The 20,741-nt window shown below is 39.5% G+C and overlaps 1 protein-coding gene across 2 annotated transcripts; it reads left to right on the top strand.

Annotated features, from left to right (window-relative positions):
- Positions 1-161: 161 nt before the first annotated feature.
- vwa2 (von Willebrand factor A domain containing 2) lies at positions 162-20,203 on the top strand. Of its 2 annotated transcripts, XM_041815930.1 has the most exons (16): positions 162-197; positions 351-517; positions 4,196-4,214; positions 4,531-4,592; positions 11,144-11,218; positions 11,852-11,985; positions 12,068-12,177; positions 14,915-15,112; positions 15,193-15,326; positions 15,504-15,633; positions 16,175-16,230; positions 16,350-16,457; positions 16,554-17,132; positions 17,615-18,166; positions 18,328-18,450; positions 19,234-20,203. In XM_041815930.1, the coding sequence occupies exons 3-16, from the start codon at positions 4,198-4,200 to the stop codon at positions 19,362-19,364; spliced, it is 2,409 nt and encodes an 802-aa protein (XP_041671864.1). In that variant the 5' UTR covers positions 162-197; positions 351-517; positions 4,196-4,197; the 3' UTR covers positions 19,365-20,203. The 2 variants fall into 2 exon arrangements, with proteins under 2 accessions (XP_041671864.1, XP_041671865.1); XM_041815931.1 differs by lacking the exon at positions 4,196-4,214 and having other exon boundaries at positions 175-517.
- The last annotated feature ends 538 nt before the right edge of the window (positions 20,204-20,741 follow it).

The raw sequence follows: 20,741 nt of genomic DNA, 5'->3' as shown, positions 1-20,741 counted from the left end.
GTGGGTTAAAAGTGACAAAAATAGCTTTTCCATTAACAGTTAAAGTAAAATAATGTAATGGACGTATGTCCACTCAGAGCCTCCGTACATCTCAGACCTCTGGCCACGATTGAATTTCCAGGCACTCATTTAGGAACCACCAGTAGTGAACCACTGATCGACATACCCGTAAACACTTGCAGCGGAGTGATACACAGGTATGATTCTCCATACCAGCACTCATTGAACAGTTACTGTCAAACCAGATTACCTAGTCGACAGACTCTGTGGTTATCCTTCCACCATGCGAGTACTGTCGGGGAAAAGAAGAGGATGAGTTATGGACGATGAATTAGACCTCATCTCTACAGGTACATCGTAGGTGGGCATGGCGGGTGGGCTGGATCCTTTCTCTCCTCCTCCACGGCGCAGAAGTCAGCGGCAGACGAGCTCTGGTTCGGACGCGGCGTTGACGGGAGCCGGCGAGGACCGCTTTCTGGGAGAATAACGAGTCCGGGGTTATTGATAATAGCACATGGTAAGTGACAATATTTCTGTCGAAGATGGATACATCATTTTCTTCAGGGTGGAACCTGTCACAACGCAATATATTATTGCTTTGAGTGTAAGTGGCACTTATTTCGGCTATAGTTTGATTTAAACTAGATTCTGCCATAAAAGTAAAACCCTATGAGTTGCTCATCGCCGCGCACGTATACGGATAATCATACATGCAAATACCAACTTTACAAATGCATGAATTAAGATTGATTTTTCACTTTAGACAATTGCATCTACGCACAGACCTCTATAGTAGGAAGGATAACAGTTCTTGTCTGTCATAATGATTTCAACCAACTGGTAAAACTCAATTTTCTTGAGGGAAAAGGAGAAACTAGAGCAACAGCAGCAGCTCTTAAAGCATTTCTTAAGCACCCTGACAGCCTCACTTGTGTAGGCTTCTACACGTCAATCTGTTGAGCTTCTTGAGCAAACCTGAGCTAATGTTGCATGTTAGGGTCCTGACCTCTAATCCCATTTTAAACCTGCCAAGACCCTTGACACATTTAAGAGTGGCCAGATGTTGGAGGATAACAGGCTAGAAAAGCATGTCAAAGCATGACACAGGCTTTGCATGTCTTTGTCTCCAATGTCTGCACTCTGGTCTTTAAGTCTGGAGTATAAACACACGAAGTTGCAGCATTTAAACGTGTTTAATTCTGCGTATTTGTGGGTTTTAACATGTTATTTCCACTGGAGGCTGTTAAGTATGTGGTTTCCAGCTTGTTTGTGCAACACAGTCCCATAATCAAATGCATACCAAGGCTTTGTAGGTTATAATAACTTCAGTCTTTGATACACTGGGGTAAAAGTTTCTTTTGTTGCTTGTAGAGCGACTGTTTCAGGTGACTCATCCTGGAAGTTTGTCTAAGCTACACACCTCCAAGTACAGGTTAGGGGATTTCGGTATTTTTGGATGAAGTTAGTGCAAAAACTAGTACCTTTTCTAATTATAGACTACAGAGTGGGGACAATTTCCAACCTGCCTACAAAGTCAAAACAGACAGCACATCCATGTCCATATAAAAGGCTTTCCTTTTCAAGATGTGGAGTTCAGAGTTTTATCTTTCACCATGTTCCTTTAAGTTTAAATTAGTTAATATAGCTCAATTAGAAATCTCTGAAATTTTCTCTCAGAAAATGACCTTGCTTCAGTGTTGCTGATTTTGATTTTTTAGGATATTTTTGCCCTTAAAGACAGACATGTATGTATGGGACTTTAATTAGTGAGCACCTTTGGTTTAGCTGGGAACAGACAGAGCAGAGGGCTGTTTGCTGACAGAGGGAAAGTGAGGAAAACCAAAAGATGAGGGGTGAACAGATCCACAAGAATGCTTGTGAAGAGGGAGCCAATTTTGAGACAGGTGTGTGCAGCTCGTGTGTGTGTGTTTTATAAGTAGGCATGCATGACTGCTTCCTTCTTACGAGCCTGTGTTCAGGGCTCACATCTACCACCCTACCAGGCAGTAATGAAATCTCTTGTCTTCCCGACGTAGCAGTGAATGCACAAATAGAGCATCAGTAGCTCCTGGCGATGTTTATCTGCCCTGCGGCTTCTCACAGAGCCACTGCATGTCAGCCCTGCTGATCTGTATCTCAGACACACAGGCTCCTCTTAAAGTGAGGCTCCATCCTGCACACAAGTCTATCTCTGTCTCAGGAATACCCACAGCTTTACCTGAAGCCCACCCTTACACACACAGGATCTCATGGCCAGGCTTATCAGCAGGCAGACTTAATCAAACCTTATCTGTAGCTGCTGAAGCCATGAACATACAGCATAAACCATAAAGGGATGTTAATGTTTAATTTATCATTTAATAATGTCAAATTAATGACATTTATTATGAAAGCTTTGCATTAAGTCCTATTTGTTAGGACCTATGCTTGTTGTTTGTCAGAAGTTTTTCACTTTTTAAGACATTCTTTTAGGCTCTTGGTGCCTTTATTTAGAGGGAAGCACAGTGGATAGAGTTAGAAATAGGGATGAGAGAGAGGGGGAGAGACAAGCAGGAAAGGAGCCACAGGCCAGACTTCAACCTAGGCTGCCTATGTGTATGGGGTACGACCTAACCACTAGGCCATCTGCACCCTAGAAGTCTTTAACTTTCAAGGTTATAATATTCACTCTAATCAGTGGAAATTTACAGATCTCTTGCAATTTGTCTACTACTAGGAAAGGGCCAATATTAGCTTAGCTAAGCTGGTCTGTTTCTTTGTTGTTTCACTGTTAGCTTGGAAAGGGGTTGAATTCTAACATTTGCTGTTGCATGACCATGCTTATAGGTAACCATATATTCCTGCTTAAATGAAATGAGGCCTGATATCTTTACAGATTTTTATCTGTCTTTTAAGATGCTGGTGAAACTTCAGGTGGCAAATGGTAATATTTTGATATCTGACATTTCCTAAACTTTTCAACTTATAGCCTGAAAACAGGTCAATGTAAGAACATTTTAGATGCCACACTACTGCCCATAGTCTGTTTTTTAGAGGGGCAGAACCTTTAAAAAAAATTTCATGGAGGGCGATTGGACAGTTGGATGTTTGGTTCTGTCTGTTGCATTCATTACCAGCCTATCAAACTGACGAGACATGGTGCAGTGGGCATGTGCGGCTCCTGAAAGTAAACAACATACTGTGAGCTTTTTCATTAGCGGTGGAGACTGTTGGTGAATCAAGCTCATGACAAAGCTGGTTGAGAGAAGCAAAAAAATCTTTTCTGGGAAAAAATTTCTCTGATCTTCTTTCTGTAAAGAAATGTTATCTAGTTCTGATAAAAAAAAAAGCTTCTCTATACTTCTGAGCTTATCACATCACCAGTGACAGCCATTGTTACTGGCTTGCTGTACAACTTAACCACACCCCTAGCTACTGCCTTCTTCTCCTCAAATGATTGGTCCGGTCATTCTCTGACCAGGCACAGTTGTTTCAGATTAGAGCCTTGCAAGATGGATCTGCTTGATGACAGACATGGAATCTGGCCAATCCATCAGCTTTGCAAGGTTAGCCACGCTTTTCTGCAAGTCATTACCCTCTCTCTTATCCCTGTTCCGTAAATATCTGCTGTCCTTTACAAAAAGAGTAATTACAAACCAACAGTCCTGCTTTTTTCATCATGCAGACCTTTAAGCGAAATGAATTTCTTTCTCAGCAGATTTATCCACATTGCAGCATTGAGCATCTGCACTTGCAACCCAGTTCCCATGAGTGCACAGTTCTAATCCCAGTAGACAAACAGCAGAGAGCCCACTCTCTCATTCACACAGCCATTAATGCATACAGGTGGTCTGTCAGACTATCTTGATGTTGCTTATCTTTGTAGCCCAGACAAAATACAGAATGGTCCACATGCTGGTGTCAAGTGTTTGACATATTAGTGGGTGTACCTTTTGTTTAGTTAAGTGTGTTTTGTTACGCACCCACAGGCTAGGCTTATGGGAAGTTTTTTCCCCCTGTAGTCTTAAGACTCCTGCATTCTAAAATGTGTGAGACTAGATCAAACTAAGACACCTTTCTCCTCTTAATTTTTTAACGTGGAAGAAGGGCCAAAATCCTTGGCAGTTTTTTCTGATGTGCACCTTTGAACTTATAGAAACTGTTTTATTTAAGTGCTGTCGCTTGGAAATTAACATCCTTTTTTCTCCTCACACAGTGATGCTGTCAGTCATGAAGTGAGTACGAGTTCTTTTTGGAAGGTCAGGCCTCAGTCCACATTTAGCGTGGCGAATTTAAGATGCTACTAGGGCAATCTCACAGAGTCAAGAAGGAAATGTGGCCTTTACCTTTCCCACTGTAGTGCTCTCACCGATTTTTTAATCAGATTTTGTAATTAATCCTAACTTGATTTAAGTATTTGTATTTTAGTAATAAGCTTTCTCATCTTTTCTTATTGAGTCTTGACTTTGGCACATCTTTGCCTTTCCTCTGCTCATTTTTGTGTTTTGTTTCATTTTAGTGCTGTGTGCTTGTCTATTTGTGTCATTCCAGGTGTCCCAACATGCACCCTCTTATCCATCTGTCCTTGCTCTTCACGCTGCTGCTTCTTCAAGGTTGGTTGATTGATTTTATTACTGTTTTGCATTTTGTTTCAGCTTGGGAGTGTTCTTTCCGTTCCTCTCTGGTATTCAAACGCTTTGGATCAAGGACTGGTCAAATTACTGCTGTGGAATGTTTGTAGTGTGCCCATACCAACACAATGTTTGGTTCAACCCCTCAAAATATGTAAAAAAAACATTTTGACACAAACAACATTACCAAACACAGTGACTTGTCAGCTTTATAAAGGGATTTTAAGGAATTAAGTGAGAGAGTCAAGTTAATGTCGCAAAACTTTTTTGGCAAACTGGAGAAATCCCTTGGACTTCGATTCAGAGCCTGGTGCATGTTCATGTCTTTACCCAAAATATTAAAATTCAGTCAGCCCTAAGCCTGAGAAATATTGGTAACGACTAGCTTGATTTTAACACAGAGAAATAGTCCAAATACTTACACCTTTTAAAAAATATTTTCAGCTAAAAATTAAAATTTGGCAGGTTAACTCTTTTTGCATTAGCTTACATGACTTGCTTGTGATGCTTTAATGTCTATCAGTGTATCACAAATTGCATACTTCTGTCATAAATACTAAACCTTTTGAGAACATAAATGTACATTGTACATTCACTCAGAGAAGTATACTCAAATTCAGTACACTGCTGGCAAACTTAAAAACTGTCTACGAATTCAGTGTGGAACAATAGACACTTGGCACCTTCAACAAACACCATATTGTTGATGCAGCAGCTGTAGTACTGTTAGCATTAACATCTGCTAGCCAACATGGTATTAGCAACAGTTAAAAGCTTTTTTTTTTGGTTATATGATTAAATGAAAGGCATATAAACAAGATAAACATTTTATTTGAAAGCTTGATTTTAATTTTTCTTTGTGTTTGTGGAGAATATTTCTCTTATCCATGACTGATATATTTCCACTGTTAAGCTGTTTAACTACCAAAGCCTGGGAAATGTTGCTGGCTAGGTTCAGACACAAGTCTAAACTATTTTAATTTCTTTTAAAGTAAATAAATAAATTTAGATAAAACTTGAAATCTTTTTTACATTTTTTGCTTTGAGTTTGTGGACATTTCTCATTTTCAGTCACTGATAAGCTAGTAGTCCAACCTGAAGCCAGTTAGCTTAGCCTTTCAAAGTCCAAAAACGTTGCTAACTCAGACACAGCTCTAATTTTCTTTTTATTTAAATGGTTAAACGAAGATATAATTGAAAGCTTTTGTCATTTGTAATGGGTTTGTGGAGAAAATTTTTCATGTCCATGGCTAATATGCTTATTTTCAGCCTGAAACTGGTTTGCAACTAGCAAAGCCTCAAAAATGTCACTAGCTTGGCTCAAACATAGTTATAAACTTTATAAAGTCTTTTTTTTAGCTTAATGAACAAATAGAGATTAAATTTAAAATCTTGTTTTCATTTTTGTCTTTGTGTTTAAAGAAAATATCTCATATCTATGGCTAATATGCTTGGAGTCCAGCCTGCAGCCAGTTAGCTTAGAATAGCAAAGTCTGAAAATGTTGACAATAGCTTTCATCCATCATTAGGAGACTAAATCCTTAACCAGTTTGTATCAAAATAAAAAAAAACTTAAATTTGATCAGTAACTTGTCTTTGCCTGGATTTTTTAAAACAGTGCTTATGTTTTCAGTTCATCCAGCAGTCACTTAGCGTAGCCTAGCAAGCACCTGTAAATGGATAAGTAGCCTAGTCCAGAGGTAAAAAGGACACAAAATCTCCATAGGTCTATTCAAACCTCTTAAATTCACCTGCGCAAAATGTTTATCACTTTTTAAAGAAATTATTTCATGTTTGAATTCTATGATGTGATGCTGTTGCTTAGCCTTAAAAAGACTGGCAGCCGAAAAAACTGGTCACCTTGACTCTTTTAGAGCCATTTTTATTTTAATGAGATTCATAGCTGAAGAATAGGCTGTTTAATTCATAATAGTTCATTTTTATTCTGAAGTCAAGATTGATGTTAAAACCACACAAATATTTTCAATTCAAACAACAAGCAAGTAGTGCCTTAAGTTTTTTGGGTGCACACAGTGTGAGTTTCTTCCCTGCATTTTGTGAAATTTATGATGTGTGTCTAATGCTCTCCTGGTCAAACAGAGTTTGCGAGATACTTTACTGCTTAATGTCACCAAAGAATTCCCATTATCTTCTCTTCATAGTGATTTCCTTCCTGCTGAGCTTAAGCGCTGCTTGTTTCCAGGCAAGTCAGATTTTGCGTCGCTTTTATAGTGCAGCAATTTTCTGTTGGACCTGAGAGCGACGGAATTTGCCTGAGGGGAGAGGTGGGAGTCGTTGACCAATATAATCTTTGAGTTGTTTTCAAAAATGACAGCTTAAGCACCATCCCAAGTATTTATTAGTGGCCATTTAAGACTTTGAACTTGAGCAAACCAGACCATTTCACCCTTGTCAGGACGACCCTCTTTCCTGCTGTGTTGACAACACCGATGACATGTTACAAATTTAATCCAGGCCGTCACATTAAACTTCCCAGGAAGAAGGTAAAGCCAATCCTACTGTTAAACCCTGATGTAGGGGGAAATAGCTGTTTAATCTCCCAGCTTATATAGTCTCATACATTTTCATTTGCAGACATTAAAGACATGCAGTGTTTTATTTGAGGAATTCGGCTGAACAGACTTTTTGTTCAGAGCAGTGGGGCCCATCTGAACATGAGCAAGCAGTTTGCCAAAAAATTTTACTGTCAGGAGGATTTTTGGGGCTTGGCTGACATTGGAATTAGGGGCAGAGGAAAAGGTCATGGTTGGAAAAAAGTGAGAGCTGAGGCACTGGTACTTTTTCTAAAGGATTAGAGTTCTTTTGAAGATCATACTTGGTTTTATTATTTGTTTTATTAATATATATATTTTATTAGGTTTTACAAAACGAAGTATCAAGAAATTACACATACCCTTTGACAATTAGCAAGCAGCCAATATTAAAGAGGCAGTTAAAAAAAGTGATGATAATGATAATGATAAAAAGAGACCTTTTTTATTAAGAAACACCTCAAGTTTTTTAAGTTGTAGCAATGAAAAATGATGATTTCCTTCTCAACCAGTGTCATCTTGAGATTTCTAAATGGTATGCTTGTGTCTCTTCACTTGAAGAGGAGTTGAGGGGCAACACAGGGCATTCAAAACAAAGAGTGGTATACTTGTGTCTCGAAGGCAGCTGCAGAAATCACACTATTCCCTGCTTAGAGCAGTACATTTATTACTTGTGCGTCCCAGAATCCCTCGTTTTTAATCAAGGAAACATTGCAGATTGTGTCTCTTCAGTCATTGCACCAGGATTAACGCCAGTTTCTTTAACTGTATGAAAAACGGTTTAGTTAAATTTTTTAACCTGTTGTTAAAAAAAAAGAATATGTGAATTGTGGTATTATGATGCGCATTCATCGTCATCGTGCATACATAATTAGCCATGTGCTTGCCGTCTGAGGAGATAAACAACCCCTGCACCACAGGACAGAGGGTGTAGTAAGATTAGGTAATTTTTAGTCTATATCAAAGCATTCTCGCAACATATCTTCAAGGTTACACAAAATATAATATGCAAGTATTCAGTATTTACTTATCTGGTCATTTGCATGTTTTCTGCCGGACATTTTGACCGGTTATATTTTTATCTGCTGGACTTCCACCCTTTTACCGGCCAATGACCGGCAAATGCCGGCTAATGGAAACTCAGCTTGGATGATATAGATAATAGCGAGCTTTCTTGAGAAAATAAAGTTGTATAAAAATTAGTGATGTCCGAATTTTTAATTCATTTAGATTAATCACAGGAATGAAAATACGACAAAAAACTATATGCTGATTAACCACTTTCTGAAGCCATCAGAAACTGGCTAAAGTAGCTTTGTAACTTTGATTGGAACAGATGTAAAAATTCTCTGTGCTATTAATCTTTATCATTTTATGGATAAGATCCATATTCTGCAGATTAACCCCATCCTAGATTCACTAGTAAGTGGACAATCTACCTTTAGTCTACACTTCCTCTGTTTCAAAAACTAAAAATATAAACAATGTGTGCAATTCATTAATTGCAAAGCCTTTAATTAATTGGATCTTTCTAATCCACTGACAGCATTAATATTAAGTCGTCGATTAAGCAGTAGAGGATGTTTTAAAGAAAATATATTTTTATAGTGTTCATTTTACTTTTGTCACTATTGAATGTAGTTACATTTGCACTTTTCACCCTTCGCTTTTTCTTTACTGTGCAACTAAAAGTTGAGTTATCACTAAAATTCCTTGCACAAGTACTAAAATATCCTTATTATTCCTTTATTTGTTAATTATCTTTTCAAAATTTCTTATTCCCTTTTTATTCCATTTTTTCATTGATGATAAAACAAATGAAGAGAGACAGGACATATGTGAAAAAGGGAATTAGATGACATGCACCAAACTCTAACAGGCCGTGAGTCCACAGGGAATGTGACAGGGAGTGTTGCCTCTTCCTACTGAACTCCTGTTCATGAGAATAGTACTGTTTGGCTTCTGAAGTCAACTCTAGACAAATCATCTATTGAATGGATTAAAAGGAGCTAAATCACCATGAGGCAGACAGCCCAACCATAGCAGGCGGTTGTGAAGGAGAGGGCCTGAGCTACACAGAGAACAGAACCTTTTCTATATGAGGATCTATAAAATCCGCCTCTCTGCAGGACAAATACCTCTATGACCTAATGGGGTTACCAAGGACAACTGTTTATGTTCACATGGGTTTTTGAACAGGAAGTCACATGTCCCTCGCTCCTCTCCATGCTGTACGTGTGTCTGAATAGCGCAACGTCCTTTCACTGAATAGAGCGAGAGAATGGTGTTCTTCACTTGTCTGCTCACATTAGCTGTGAATACTTCATTACCCTTCACAGAGGGGTCAACAGAGAGCCGGTGAACTGTATTGGCTTCTGGAACAGTATCTCGTTTAGAGATATTATAATAAAACTCATTTGAAAATTTCTACAAATATTTCAAGAAGCAGCTAGAGCCTAAGTATAGAGAAAAAAAATGTGCATTAAAAGACAGCCTAGAAATAAAACAAGCATATGGTGCCTTTATAATAGTTTGAAGAGAATCCCTTAAAGTGCTCTGAGATATCATCAGGCCCAGTCGCCACAACCTTTTACATCATCAGTTAATATGTTAGAAAAAGTAATTTGTGAAATCTTGAGCAAGACAGGTTGAATTTGATGTCCAAAACATGCCATACTTGACTCAGAATGGACATTTGTGTAAAGTAAGGCTGGACATGCACTGTACGAGTTTCATCCAGTCAGGCCCGAATTTTGAGTTGCACAACTTGCCCGACGATAGCCGATCCAACTACTCAGATGGATTTCTGGCACTGATGATATTTTGCTCATGTAACTGCACATACTCCTTAGTGAGAGCAGAGCCCAGAGCAGAATCCTCAACTTTGAGGCATTTTTCTTTTGTATACTGTGGGACAACATTCTAAATCAACATGAAAACAGCCTGAATGACTCTCTAATGCCCCATAACAAAGGGAATAGATGGCCAGGAAATATGCCTACCCACGCACCTCCAGCTCACATGGATGGTCAAAGAGAGATAGAGAGGGTATGACTAGTTCCGACTTTAACCTCAGTATGTCAGACTTTTTCAATGGAATCTCTCTAGTTCATCCTGACTTCACTTGTTTTCAAGACTGTTCAAATCAGCTTGATATCACATTGACAAGCATAGGATGAACATAAGGCCAATGACCGTGACCCTGACCTGACCTTTGACTTAAGATCTCAAAGGCTGAACCTGTTATCCTTTGGTCATGGCTAACATATGCATTAAGTTGGAAGAAATTCCCTTCAGCAGATCTTCAAGTAATGCATTTTCAAGGAAGGGTTGAAAATGAAGCCAAATGATCTCGACCTATAATGACCAAAATAAAATCAGTGTATCAAAGAGTCATGCAAATTTCTGCAATTTTTAAAGAAAATCCTTCAAAGCGAGTTATTGTTGACAAGAATGAGCAGGATGGGCAAATGTGGAGGCGTAAAAATAAGACTTATGAGGGCTAAATAGACGGGAGCTGGACTGGACCCATCAAAATATGTCTGATTTTAAATAAGTACAAAACAATGCAGGAAAATTAAATATGAATGAAATGCTTTACCTCACATAAACCCCTGGTTAGTTAAGAAATAACTGCAAATAAAACCAAATTTTAAAAAATCAAGTGAAATACAATATTTTAACATTTCTGTATTGTGTAATTATTTTCTATGAAGGAAATAGAGATTAAGTTTACATTTGGATCATTTGTGTTTTTATTTAGAGACTACGTGAAAATGTCTTCTCTTGCAGATTTTTTCTACTCTATTTTTTTTTATTTTATTGGACAAAATCATCTATTCATATTATGTAGAGTGCTGTTGAGCATTGCTATCTGTATGTTATACTGTGCATTGACAACATTTATTTACATGATACCCTACAAATGCTATATGTGGATATTTGACCAAATACTGAAGTTTTTGTCTCTTTGTCTTTTAGTTCAGCCGGGCACCTCTGTGCAGGAGATCCAAACCAGCCATGAAAACATTCTAAAAATTAACTCAGCAGGAGAAAGTGAGTATTTTATCTTAAATATGACAGTAAAATACAGTCCAGTCAGAGACTCTGGAATGAGGAATTTATCTTAGCTACCACTGTAGCCTCACAGTAGCATTATAAAGTAGAATCTTATTGCTAATATCCGACTACATTGTATGGTTCAGGGGTAAATAGTGGAAGAATCCTTTGTGCTGTTGGGTGGTCTTAATAGCCTTGTATCTTTGCCACAAGGGAAAGTGTTTATAGGTGGCTTTCCCACACAAACAGACAGACAGACCGGCTAGCAGACAGGTGGCACGTTTCCCCGTCCCAAATGGCCCTCCTTATGATCAGCTGCACATTCTAACATGACAGCAACACTGCTGATTATTTACACCACCAGCAAGTACAAACATGCACAGAGGAAAAAAAGAGAGCTGTTGCTTGGTGATGGTTTTTTGGAGTGTACACCTTGGAAAAGAAAATTGGGCTCTGGCATGCTAAGCCTTTTTATCTCTTACTATATCCAGGTATTATTATGATGTTTAACAGCCTATTTAATGTCTGACAAGGATCATTCCAAAGTACCCACATACAGGAAGAGAAAGGCCAAAGAATGTTTGGATCAACAGTAAATCTTTATTTGATTCTGTGTGTTTCTATGGTAAGTGATGCAGTGTTCAGCAGCCATGGACATCCTCTTCCTCATGGATGGCTCTTACAGTGTGGGGAAAGGCAGCTTTGAAAGGTCCAAACACTACGCAATCAAACTCAGTCAAGCGCTAGACATCAGTCCTGACAAGGTTTGTATTCTGGTTGTCATTTTCTGTCTGCTTCTTCCATTTTTATTTCCATCTTTATTTATATGACCACATTTTATTTTAGGTACGGGTCGGTCTAATCCAATTTGGTTCCACTCCCCGGCTGGAGTTCGCCCTGGACTCTTATACGACCAAACAAGAGCTGAAGAAGCACATGAAAAAGGTTTCCTACAGGTTAGTTAAAACAGAAGTGTTTTGATATCTGTGAGCAGAATCATTAGTTTGGTACACAAACATTAGGAAACTGTCCATGTGAGAGTAAAAAGTGCAGGAAATCTGCATTTATGCAATCCCATAACTTATTGTTGGCTGTGTAATTTAGATGTAGCTATGGATACATCTTTGAACAGATATTGGCCTGCAAGTGTAGCTAACAGCTTTTTGACATTATGCCCGCCCCCCCGCCCCTCATAAAGACAACAAGGTGAATGCTCTGGAGTGGCCAAGTCAAAGGCCAGACCTCAATCCAATCGAGAATTGGTGGCTGGACCTGAAAAGGGCTGTTCACACCAGATCCCCATGCAGCCTGACAGAGCTTGAGCAGTTGTGCAAGGGGAATGGAGTTGAATTGCAGTGTCCAGATGTGCAAGCCTGATTGAGACCTATCCGCACAGATAGTGCTGTGATTGCAGCCAAAGGTACAAATACTTAATACCGACTTGAAGGGGGTGAATATTTATGCAGTCACTTGTTTTAACTTAAATGTTTTTATTTGATTGGCATTACTTTGTAGAAATCAGTTTTCACTTTAAAATCAAAGACTTTTTTGTGTTTTTTTTGTGTAGAAAAGCCATATGATATTAACCATGATTGATTTGAAAAAATCAGTTAAAGGGTTAAACATCCCAGTGGGTGAATCCTTTTTATAGGCACTGTAAGTCAAAGCCAATAGTCTTTTAGCTACCCTTTAGCTACATCTCCAAAAAATTTCTTTTAGTGTGTATAAGATCAGTTTTGTTCATTCTTAATATTACTGCATTTTAATCTCTTGTGCAGAGAAAAAGATTTCTCCTCCACCATTGTTTTAAACAAAGCTGATATCCTGCCTGGTTTTGATTGGTCACTGAGGATGAAGGGACATTGAAGAGTGTGGTAGTGCTCCAAAAGTTAAATTATCTTCAACTAAGACTGTTGTGAGTGCAGTAACAAAAACAGCTGATGCTGAATGTCTTTTATACTTAGGAAGCTTTGAGATGGAAATGCTGAACTGTGTTGTTTTTGTATAAAAATAGTTTCTGCAGCATGGAAAAGAAAAGCCTGTCAGTTGACACAGACTCTTTTCCATTCAGTAAAGAAAGCTGTGAGAAATGTGAACTCATGGACTTAGCATGAACTTAATGAACCCTTGAGCATATGATCAAAACGTAAATCCACAGGTAAAGAATGAGCTTTATTTTTGAATTTCTGTCCACCAAAAGACACCAGACTTCACCTCTCTAAGGTCAATGCATAGAGATAAGGTGAGGCGAGTGCTGGAGGGTGTTGTCATTGTGGAAGAAAGATTTTTTTTTTGTTTTTTTCAAGGTGGGTTCCACTTGCTAGGCACCATCTAAATGTTTGCTGTTAATTTGAATTGTATAAAGACTGGCACACTGGCGACAGAAACATGTTCTTGGAGTAACAAAGTCAGTTCCTACAAGCATTTTAAAGGTTGAGATGAAGTCTGATGAAAAATGTCCCAATCACAGCAGTTTTCTCTCTTAAGTTGTACATAATATACATCATAACAACTGGCTTTATAAAACTTGTCACACATTTTTAGAGGTAATGGGATTGAGCTTGACTTGAGCTTGTACAGTGCTTTTCTAGTCATCAGACTACTCTAAGCACTTTTACATCAGTGTTAACTAATCCCGTTCATACACAATCACACGGCAGCACTGAGATTATTTGGGGTTCAGTGTCTCGCCGAAGGACACTTTGACATGTGACTGCAGGACCCCTGACCTTCCAGTCAAGAGACGTCTGACTCGACTGCTGACCCACAGCCGTCCCCTGTGCAAAATGCGGATTAAACAAGTCAGCAGAATGTCAAAACAGGATGTTATATACATTAACAAAGACTCCTTTATATGTTGAACATGTTACATGATCTGAACAGGATTTAGCTCAAACTGAGGTTGACAGCAAAACACACACATACTCACTCTCAGAGGCCTGGTAAGAAAGGAAAACAAATTAATTTGAGATTAGAGGCTTCAACACAGGTGGACTCTGGATATTGGATCAGTGCTTGAGCTTAAGAGGAAGAGGGTAATTTGGCCTAGTATGTGAGTATCCATGTGTGTTTGTGTTCACAGTTTGGAGGAAACATTTTCACTGCTAGTGTCAAATGTCTACTCATGTTTTACACTGTCACATTTAACAAATATCCTAAAGAGTTAAGCCTGATGTATTCGTCTGGGTCTGTAGCATAGACTTCAGGTTTGTCAGCACTTATAACTCAGTGTGCATCCTCTCAAAAATACACAAGCAAAGTAGACCTTGGGCCTTCTGAATGGTCTGCTAGGTAGCATCACAGGACTGACAGTCTCTGAGTAATACCTGTAGGCATGTTGTGTGCACTCTTCTGTGAGATGATTCGCTATAATCAATGAAAAATTTGTAAAATCTACTTGCTGGTATCCCAAACAGGCAGGTACAGGTGCATCTTGAAAAATTAGAATATCATTTAAAAGTTTGAATTTTTCACTCGATTTACTACAAAAAATTAAACTTCCATAAATTATAGATTTAACTCTTACAAAATATGAAATTAGCCACCCCGGTCATTTGTTCATGGTTCCGCCTATGTCTGAAAACATGAAAAAACAAGGCCTATTAAATTTTTCTGTCCAAGATGTAAAGAAGCTTTGTTTGCTTTAACAGAGACAAAGCATAGTGCTAATTCATCCCTATTCTGAACTCTCAGGGGAGGCAGCACCCAGACCAGCCTTGCTCTAAAGTACATCCTGAGGAAAGGTTTCCCAGGTGGTCGTAACTCCTCCACAGCAGCTCAGATAGCCATCCTCTTATCGGACGGGAAGTCTCAGGGGAACGCTGTGCAGGCGGCTGCTCAGCTCAAAGAGACGGGTGTGGTCCTGTTTGCTGTGGGCCTCCGCTACCCCAGGTATGTCTGATAGTTTAGAACCATTGCCAATAATGGTAACATTTCTTCACATAAGGGAGTCACTGTTTTTGTTTTTCCAGGTGGGAGGAGCTTCATGCTATGGCCAGTGAGCCGATAGAGAGTCACGTCTTCTTTGCCGAGCATTTCTACGATGCTGTTAATGGCCTGTACACGACGCTGTCCACCTTCTCTGTCTGCAATGCCACACCTGCAGGTGCTCTATGTTTACTGCACCCTTGTGTCCATTTACGTAGACAGGAACTATTAGTGTAATGTTGCTGAAAAACAATAGGTTTTGTGTTGCTTCTTTTCTGAGGCAATTCTTCAAATCCTCATTTGCTACATTTTTCTCTGAAATCTTCCCAACCAAAACATCCTGTATTTTTCTCAGGTTGTCACGTTGAAGTGTTTCCCTGTGAGAGGAAGACGCTGGAGACAGTAAAAGAGCTGCTGGGGAATTTCATGTGTTGGAAAGGTGCCAAAGGTTATTCCCTGTACACATCGCTCTGTCCACACTACAGGCAAGTGTGCATGAATGTAACAATGGAAGTGTAGTCAGTGCAGTTGAAGGAAACTTCGCAACCAGTGACACCATGTTAGTAGCTAAAACTAGTCCATATTATTCTATAAAACTATCTTAATATCAAGCAGTCTGTCATATACTTAGAGATGCGTCTATTTATGGTAGATGGTAAATGAACTCAAGCTTGTGTAGGGTGTTTCTAGTTGTCTAACTACTCAAAATGCTTTACCCATTTATTACACACGACTGATGATGGAATAGGAGCAATTTAGGGTTAAGTCTGTTGTTGCCCAAGGACACATGGACATATGACTACAGGAGCTGGGGGGTCGACCCCCCAACCTGCCATGGAGCAACGGGCTCTAACTTCTGAGTTAAAGTTGCTCCAGTATGCCCATGACATTATCCAAATATTCACTAGACAAATAAGCTTTCCATTTATAGCAGAAAAAGAGAAAAACATCTGCAAAGATACGTTAAAGATGAAATAGAAAAAAAATATATTAAAAGAATAAAAAAAATAATTGTGTATCTTACAGGTACAACAAAGTGTACAAGAGACATCAGACAGTCTGCCATCGTACAGTCTGTCCAGGTGAAAACACTGTTCTGTCTCTTTCTGTTTCTTTTACATATAAATGTGTGCTAATTCATAATATTAACCTCTTCTGCTTACTTTCTGCCGTTATGTCTCTGCTCTGCTCTGCTCTGTAGATCCCTGTGACTCTCAGCCTTGTCTCAACGGTGGAACGTGTGTGTCAGAAGGACCAGAGGATTACCGCTGTGCATGTCCACCAGGCTACGGAGGAGATCCTCACTGTGGTTTGTGCCACTTTTCACTCTTACTGATGACTAAAAATCACTCCAGTTTGTCTGCTACCTCTTTCTAAACTAACGAGACCCTCCATCTCTCCTCAGCTCCTGCCCTTTCTCTGGACTGCTCAATCGACTTGCTCTTCCTGGTGGAAGGATCTACCACACTCACCTTAGAAGGCTTCCTCCGCCTCAAGTCCTTCTTGAAGCGCTTCCTGCAGACTGTGATTGGCTCAGACAGTCCCAGTAAAGTTGGCTTGGCTGTATTTGGAGGAGAAACCAGAGTTGAGGCCCCTGTGGGACAGTTTAAAGGCAACCTTAAAGCAATGCTGAAGGCTGTGGAGGCGCTCCAGCCAATCGGAGGAGAGACCCTGACGGGCCAGGCTCTCCGCTACGTTACACGCCACGGCTTTGTGAGTGCGCCGGTGTTTGCTGATGTCACAGATGATCTGCCCCGTGTGGTGGTGCTGCTAACTGCCACTCCCTCTGCTGATGATGTGGTGGAGCCTTCAAAATACGCTCGGGACAGAGAGATCTTCCTCATCGGGATGGGGCCTGACTTCTTAAAGGGACAGCTCAATAATGTGACAGGAAACCCTCAGAGGACCATCACCTACTCGTCTCCTGAGCTGAGCGCCAAAATCCCAGAACTGAAGGCAAAGATCTGCAGCGTGGACACACAAGGTACCGACTTAACTACTGAAAGCTTTTATTTTGAAAGGGCTCTGTAATCAAAGACAATTTTTACAAGTTTACTAGTTGTGTCACTCAAGAAAGCATGTCCATTAAAGCTCCTGTAAGGAGTTTTAATCTGATTATCAAACAGAATAAAAATTAATATCATTACCTCTTTAAAAGTTACAGAAAGCAACGTCATCAGCATGACAATTTGACCATTTCTGTATATCCGTTAGGTTCAGTCCCATTTCTAACTTTCACCCCTGACTCAACCCCTAATTCTCGAGTGCCCCCTTTGCCCCTTGAAACAGAGGTAGGGGTAGTAGGAATAGTAGAGTCCTGATATGCCATGAGTAGCCAGCCACATCCAGGGGTACTTTTTATAGGCTCTGTAGATCTGGACACAGAATTTTTTGTAACCCAATGTAATATTAAAACAGTATAATTAGCCAATATAAACTACATAATTCATCATTTTTCTTGTACAGGTTGTCTGGGACAAGCAGTGGACCTTGTCTTTGCTCTGGATGCCTCCGGTGGCGTCGGCCATGACAACTTCATCACCCTCCGCGACTTTGTGCGCAGCCTCACCGTCCAGTTCGACATTAACCGTGACGTGGCCCAAGTGGCTCTCGTTACTTACGGCCGCAGAGCTACCACCGTCTTCAACCTGGACACCCATGACAGCGGCTCGTCCATCCTCAAGGCTGCCGTTGAAGCGAACTACATGGGTGGGGTGGCCTCAACCGGTTCAGCGTTGCTTCACATCCACTCCAATGTCCTGACAGTGGCTAAAGGCGCCCGGCCTGGAGTTAACAAGGCTGTGGTGGTGTTGACAGATGGCTCAGGAGGGGATGATGCTGTTGTTCCTGCTCAGAAAATCAGAGATAACGGAGTCTCTCTGTTTGTGATCGGGATTGGAGACATACAGAAAGAAAGACTGCTGCAGATTGCTGGCTCAGAGGACCACATGATCTCTGTGCCATCTTACGAGGATCTGAAGTATTTTGAGGATGTGCTGGTGCAGATGGTGTGTTCAGGTGAGAATGCAGGGAAACATCTAAAACTTACAACTCCTTTTCTAGACTGACAAATTATGACCTCCTTGTTTTGTTCCACATTTCCACACACTAAAGCCTCCCTTAATATAGAAAGTAATTGGTTTGCCCTCAAAAGTGACTTTTTGTGCTGTCTCAATCAGAGGTGAAAAAGCCGGTAAACCTCTGCAGGCCCAACCCGTGTATGAATGACGGGACATGCATCCTGACTGGAGGAAGCTTCCGCTGTCAGTGCCAAGGCTTCGAAGGACCACACTGTGAAACAAGTATGTAGTTAATCCCTTTTGTTTTTGCAAAAAAGATCCTTTCTTATCTGGTTATTGACAAGAACTTTGTTTTCACAGCTATTCCTCTTATCTGCTGCCTTTCCTCAGTAATACTGGCTCACTAAATGTTAAATACCCAGCCTGTCCCCCTTACCAAGTCACATTTTTGTGTATGTTAGTCCTTCGTATCACATAAAACCACATAAGACGCAGTGAATCATCAAAAATGCAAGTGCTGTTGTTTAATGGTAGACTGTAGCTTTTCTCCCTAATTTAGTCAAAAACATTATTTCAAGCAAATTGTATATTCTGTTTAGCTAATAAACCTTGTGGATCTGGATGGATTGAAATGAAAACTCAGTTATTTTGTTTGTTGTAAGAGCCAGCTCTTCTTTCATGTAAACAATGGAGACCATTTCCTTTCTTTCCCTTTTTTTTTTTTTTTTTGTTTAATAGACCTAAAAAAAGCCCAAGTGGTACAAAGAGCAGTTTGGGAGCCGCTGTAATTATTGAGTCGAGCCAAATGATCACACTGAGAGAGGCTGGACAGACACTGGCTGTGAAATTGCAAACAAGATCAGGGTTTACTGCAATTAACCACAGAAAGGCACCATGACCAAAAAAGCAGTGTTTTCCACACGCATGAGTTGCTAAATGTTTTGACAGTGTCCAAGTTTGGTATCCTGTGGTGAGAAACGTCAATACACAGGAAGAATTTGTAGCAACAGCTGCATCACTTGCACTCAAAGACACTGGTGACTGTTTCTGTGCTTTTGTCCGTAGGAAGCAGCAGACCTTCTTCCAGAGGAGATCGCCCGAGGCCAGCTGGTCTGAGGAAGAAGAGCCGCCAGAAGAAGAGTCACCAGGAGCTGCTTCATCGTTACAAACTGCACCGCAGGAGACACAATGCCTGATGGGCAAGACAGAGAAGCCTACTATCTATTTCATTGTTTATTGGACATTTAAATCTAAGGATGTATGCGGGTATACACTGGAGTAAAGGGAAATTACTGTTAAATATATTTAAACTTGCACTCACTATCAACAAGTGCCTTAAATTGATTATTTTATACTTCAATGTTTGTTTGTGTCCTTCTTGTTGAATTTGTCAGCCATCATTGTGCTCATGTGATTTTCTCAACATGATTCTGTTGTCAGATGTAAACTTTCATATCAAATAAGTGTTTATCTTTGTCAAGGTGTTATTTTATTGTTTGGTCACTACAAACCTCATTCTTGCTTTATATTAGGGGTAAATGCAGATAGTTGTTATTATTAATATCCCTTTAACAATATAAAGGAGCCATAAGTGTTAGAAATTTCAATTTCATATTTACAACAAGTGATAGCTTACAAGTTTTTCATTCAAAAAGACCAGACTACTTTATTACTTATTACTAAAGGTGAGTATGGTTACTTCCTGTATAACATCTAGCTAATCAGATAAGGATGTGGGCGGGACATTAGGGAGACTGTAGAGAGTGAAAACAAGAGGGGAAGGTAAAACTCACAGTAGCTTTTTTTGAAAGTTGATTGTAGTGATGATTGTTAACAATCACACAGACAGATCAACAACAGATAGCCAAATGCTGAGTATCAGCCCCATTGACCCCTACTTAAATCAAGCTATCTATTATACATTTTTCTACATGTTTTCTGTTTCTGTTAAACATTCCTTTATGACTTTATAAATATGTGTAGATATGTTTAATGTTACCAGTAAAAAGAAATAATACAGACTTTTTTAAAAATATAACTTTGCCTGTACTTTATCTTTATGTTTGTGAAGAAAAATATAACACTTTTTTTTAAATTCTATTATCTTAATTTGATATTACAGCTTCAGTTAAGTATCTCGAATTCTGAAGTGTTAATAGAAAATTGCACATATTTTCTAAATGTTTCCGATAATCAAACCAATTTTTATATTAGACAAAGATTACATGAGTAAATACAAAATGCAGTTTTAAAATGATTATTAATTTATTATGGGGAAAAAACCTCCAAATCTACCTGGCCCTACCTGAAAAAGTAATTGCCTCCTAAACCTAGTAACTGGTTGTGTCTGCCTTGGTTGCAACAACTGCAGGAAAGTGTTTGCAATAACTGGCAGTGAGTCTCTAACCTCAATGTGGAGAAATTTTGGCCCACTTTTCTTTGTATAATTGTTTTAATTCAGCTACACAGGAGATTTTTTAAGCATGAAAGGCATGTGTAAGGTCATGACACAGCATCTCAATTGGATTTAAGTCCAGACTTTGTCTAGTCCACTCCAAAACGTTAATTTTATT

This window comes from Cheilinus undulatus, linkage group 20 (assembly GCF_018320785.1).
Source record: "Cheilinus undulatus linkage group 20, ASM1832078v1, whole genome shotgun sequence".
In the NCBI taxonomy this organism is placed as follows: Eukaryota; Metazoa; Chordata; class Actinopteri; order Labriformes; family Labridae; genus Cheilinus; species Cheilinus undulatus.
The sequence above is the reverse complement of the archived record's forward strand: the minus strand, read 5'-3'. Positions and strand labels throughout refer to the sequence as shown.

Excerpts from the sequence above, each read along its gene's own strand:
- vwa2 (XM_041815930.1), top strand. Across the intron at positions 16,231-16,349 it reads CCATCGTACAGTCTGTCCAG|ATCCCTGTGACTCTCAGCCT; the intron begins GTGAAAACACTG and ends TCTGCTCTGTAG. Across the intron at positions 16,458-16,553 it reads CGGAGGAGATCCTCACTGTG|CTCCTGCCCTTTCTCTGGAC; the intron begins GTTTGTGCCACT and ends ATCTCTCCTCAG.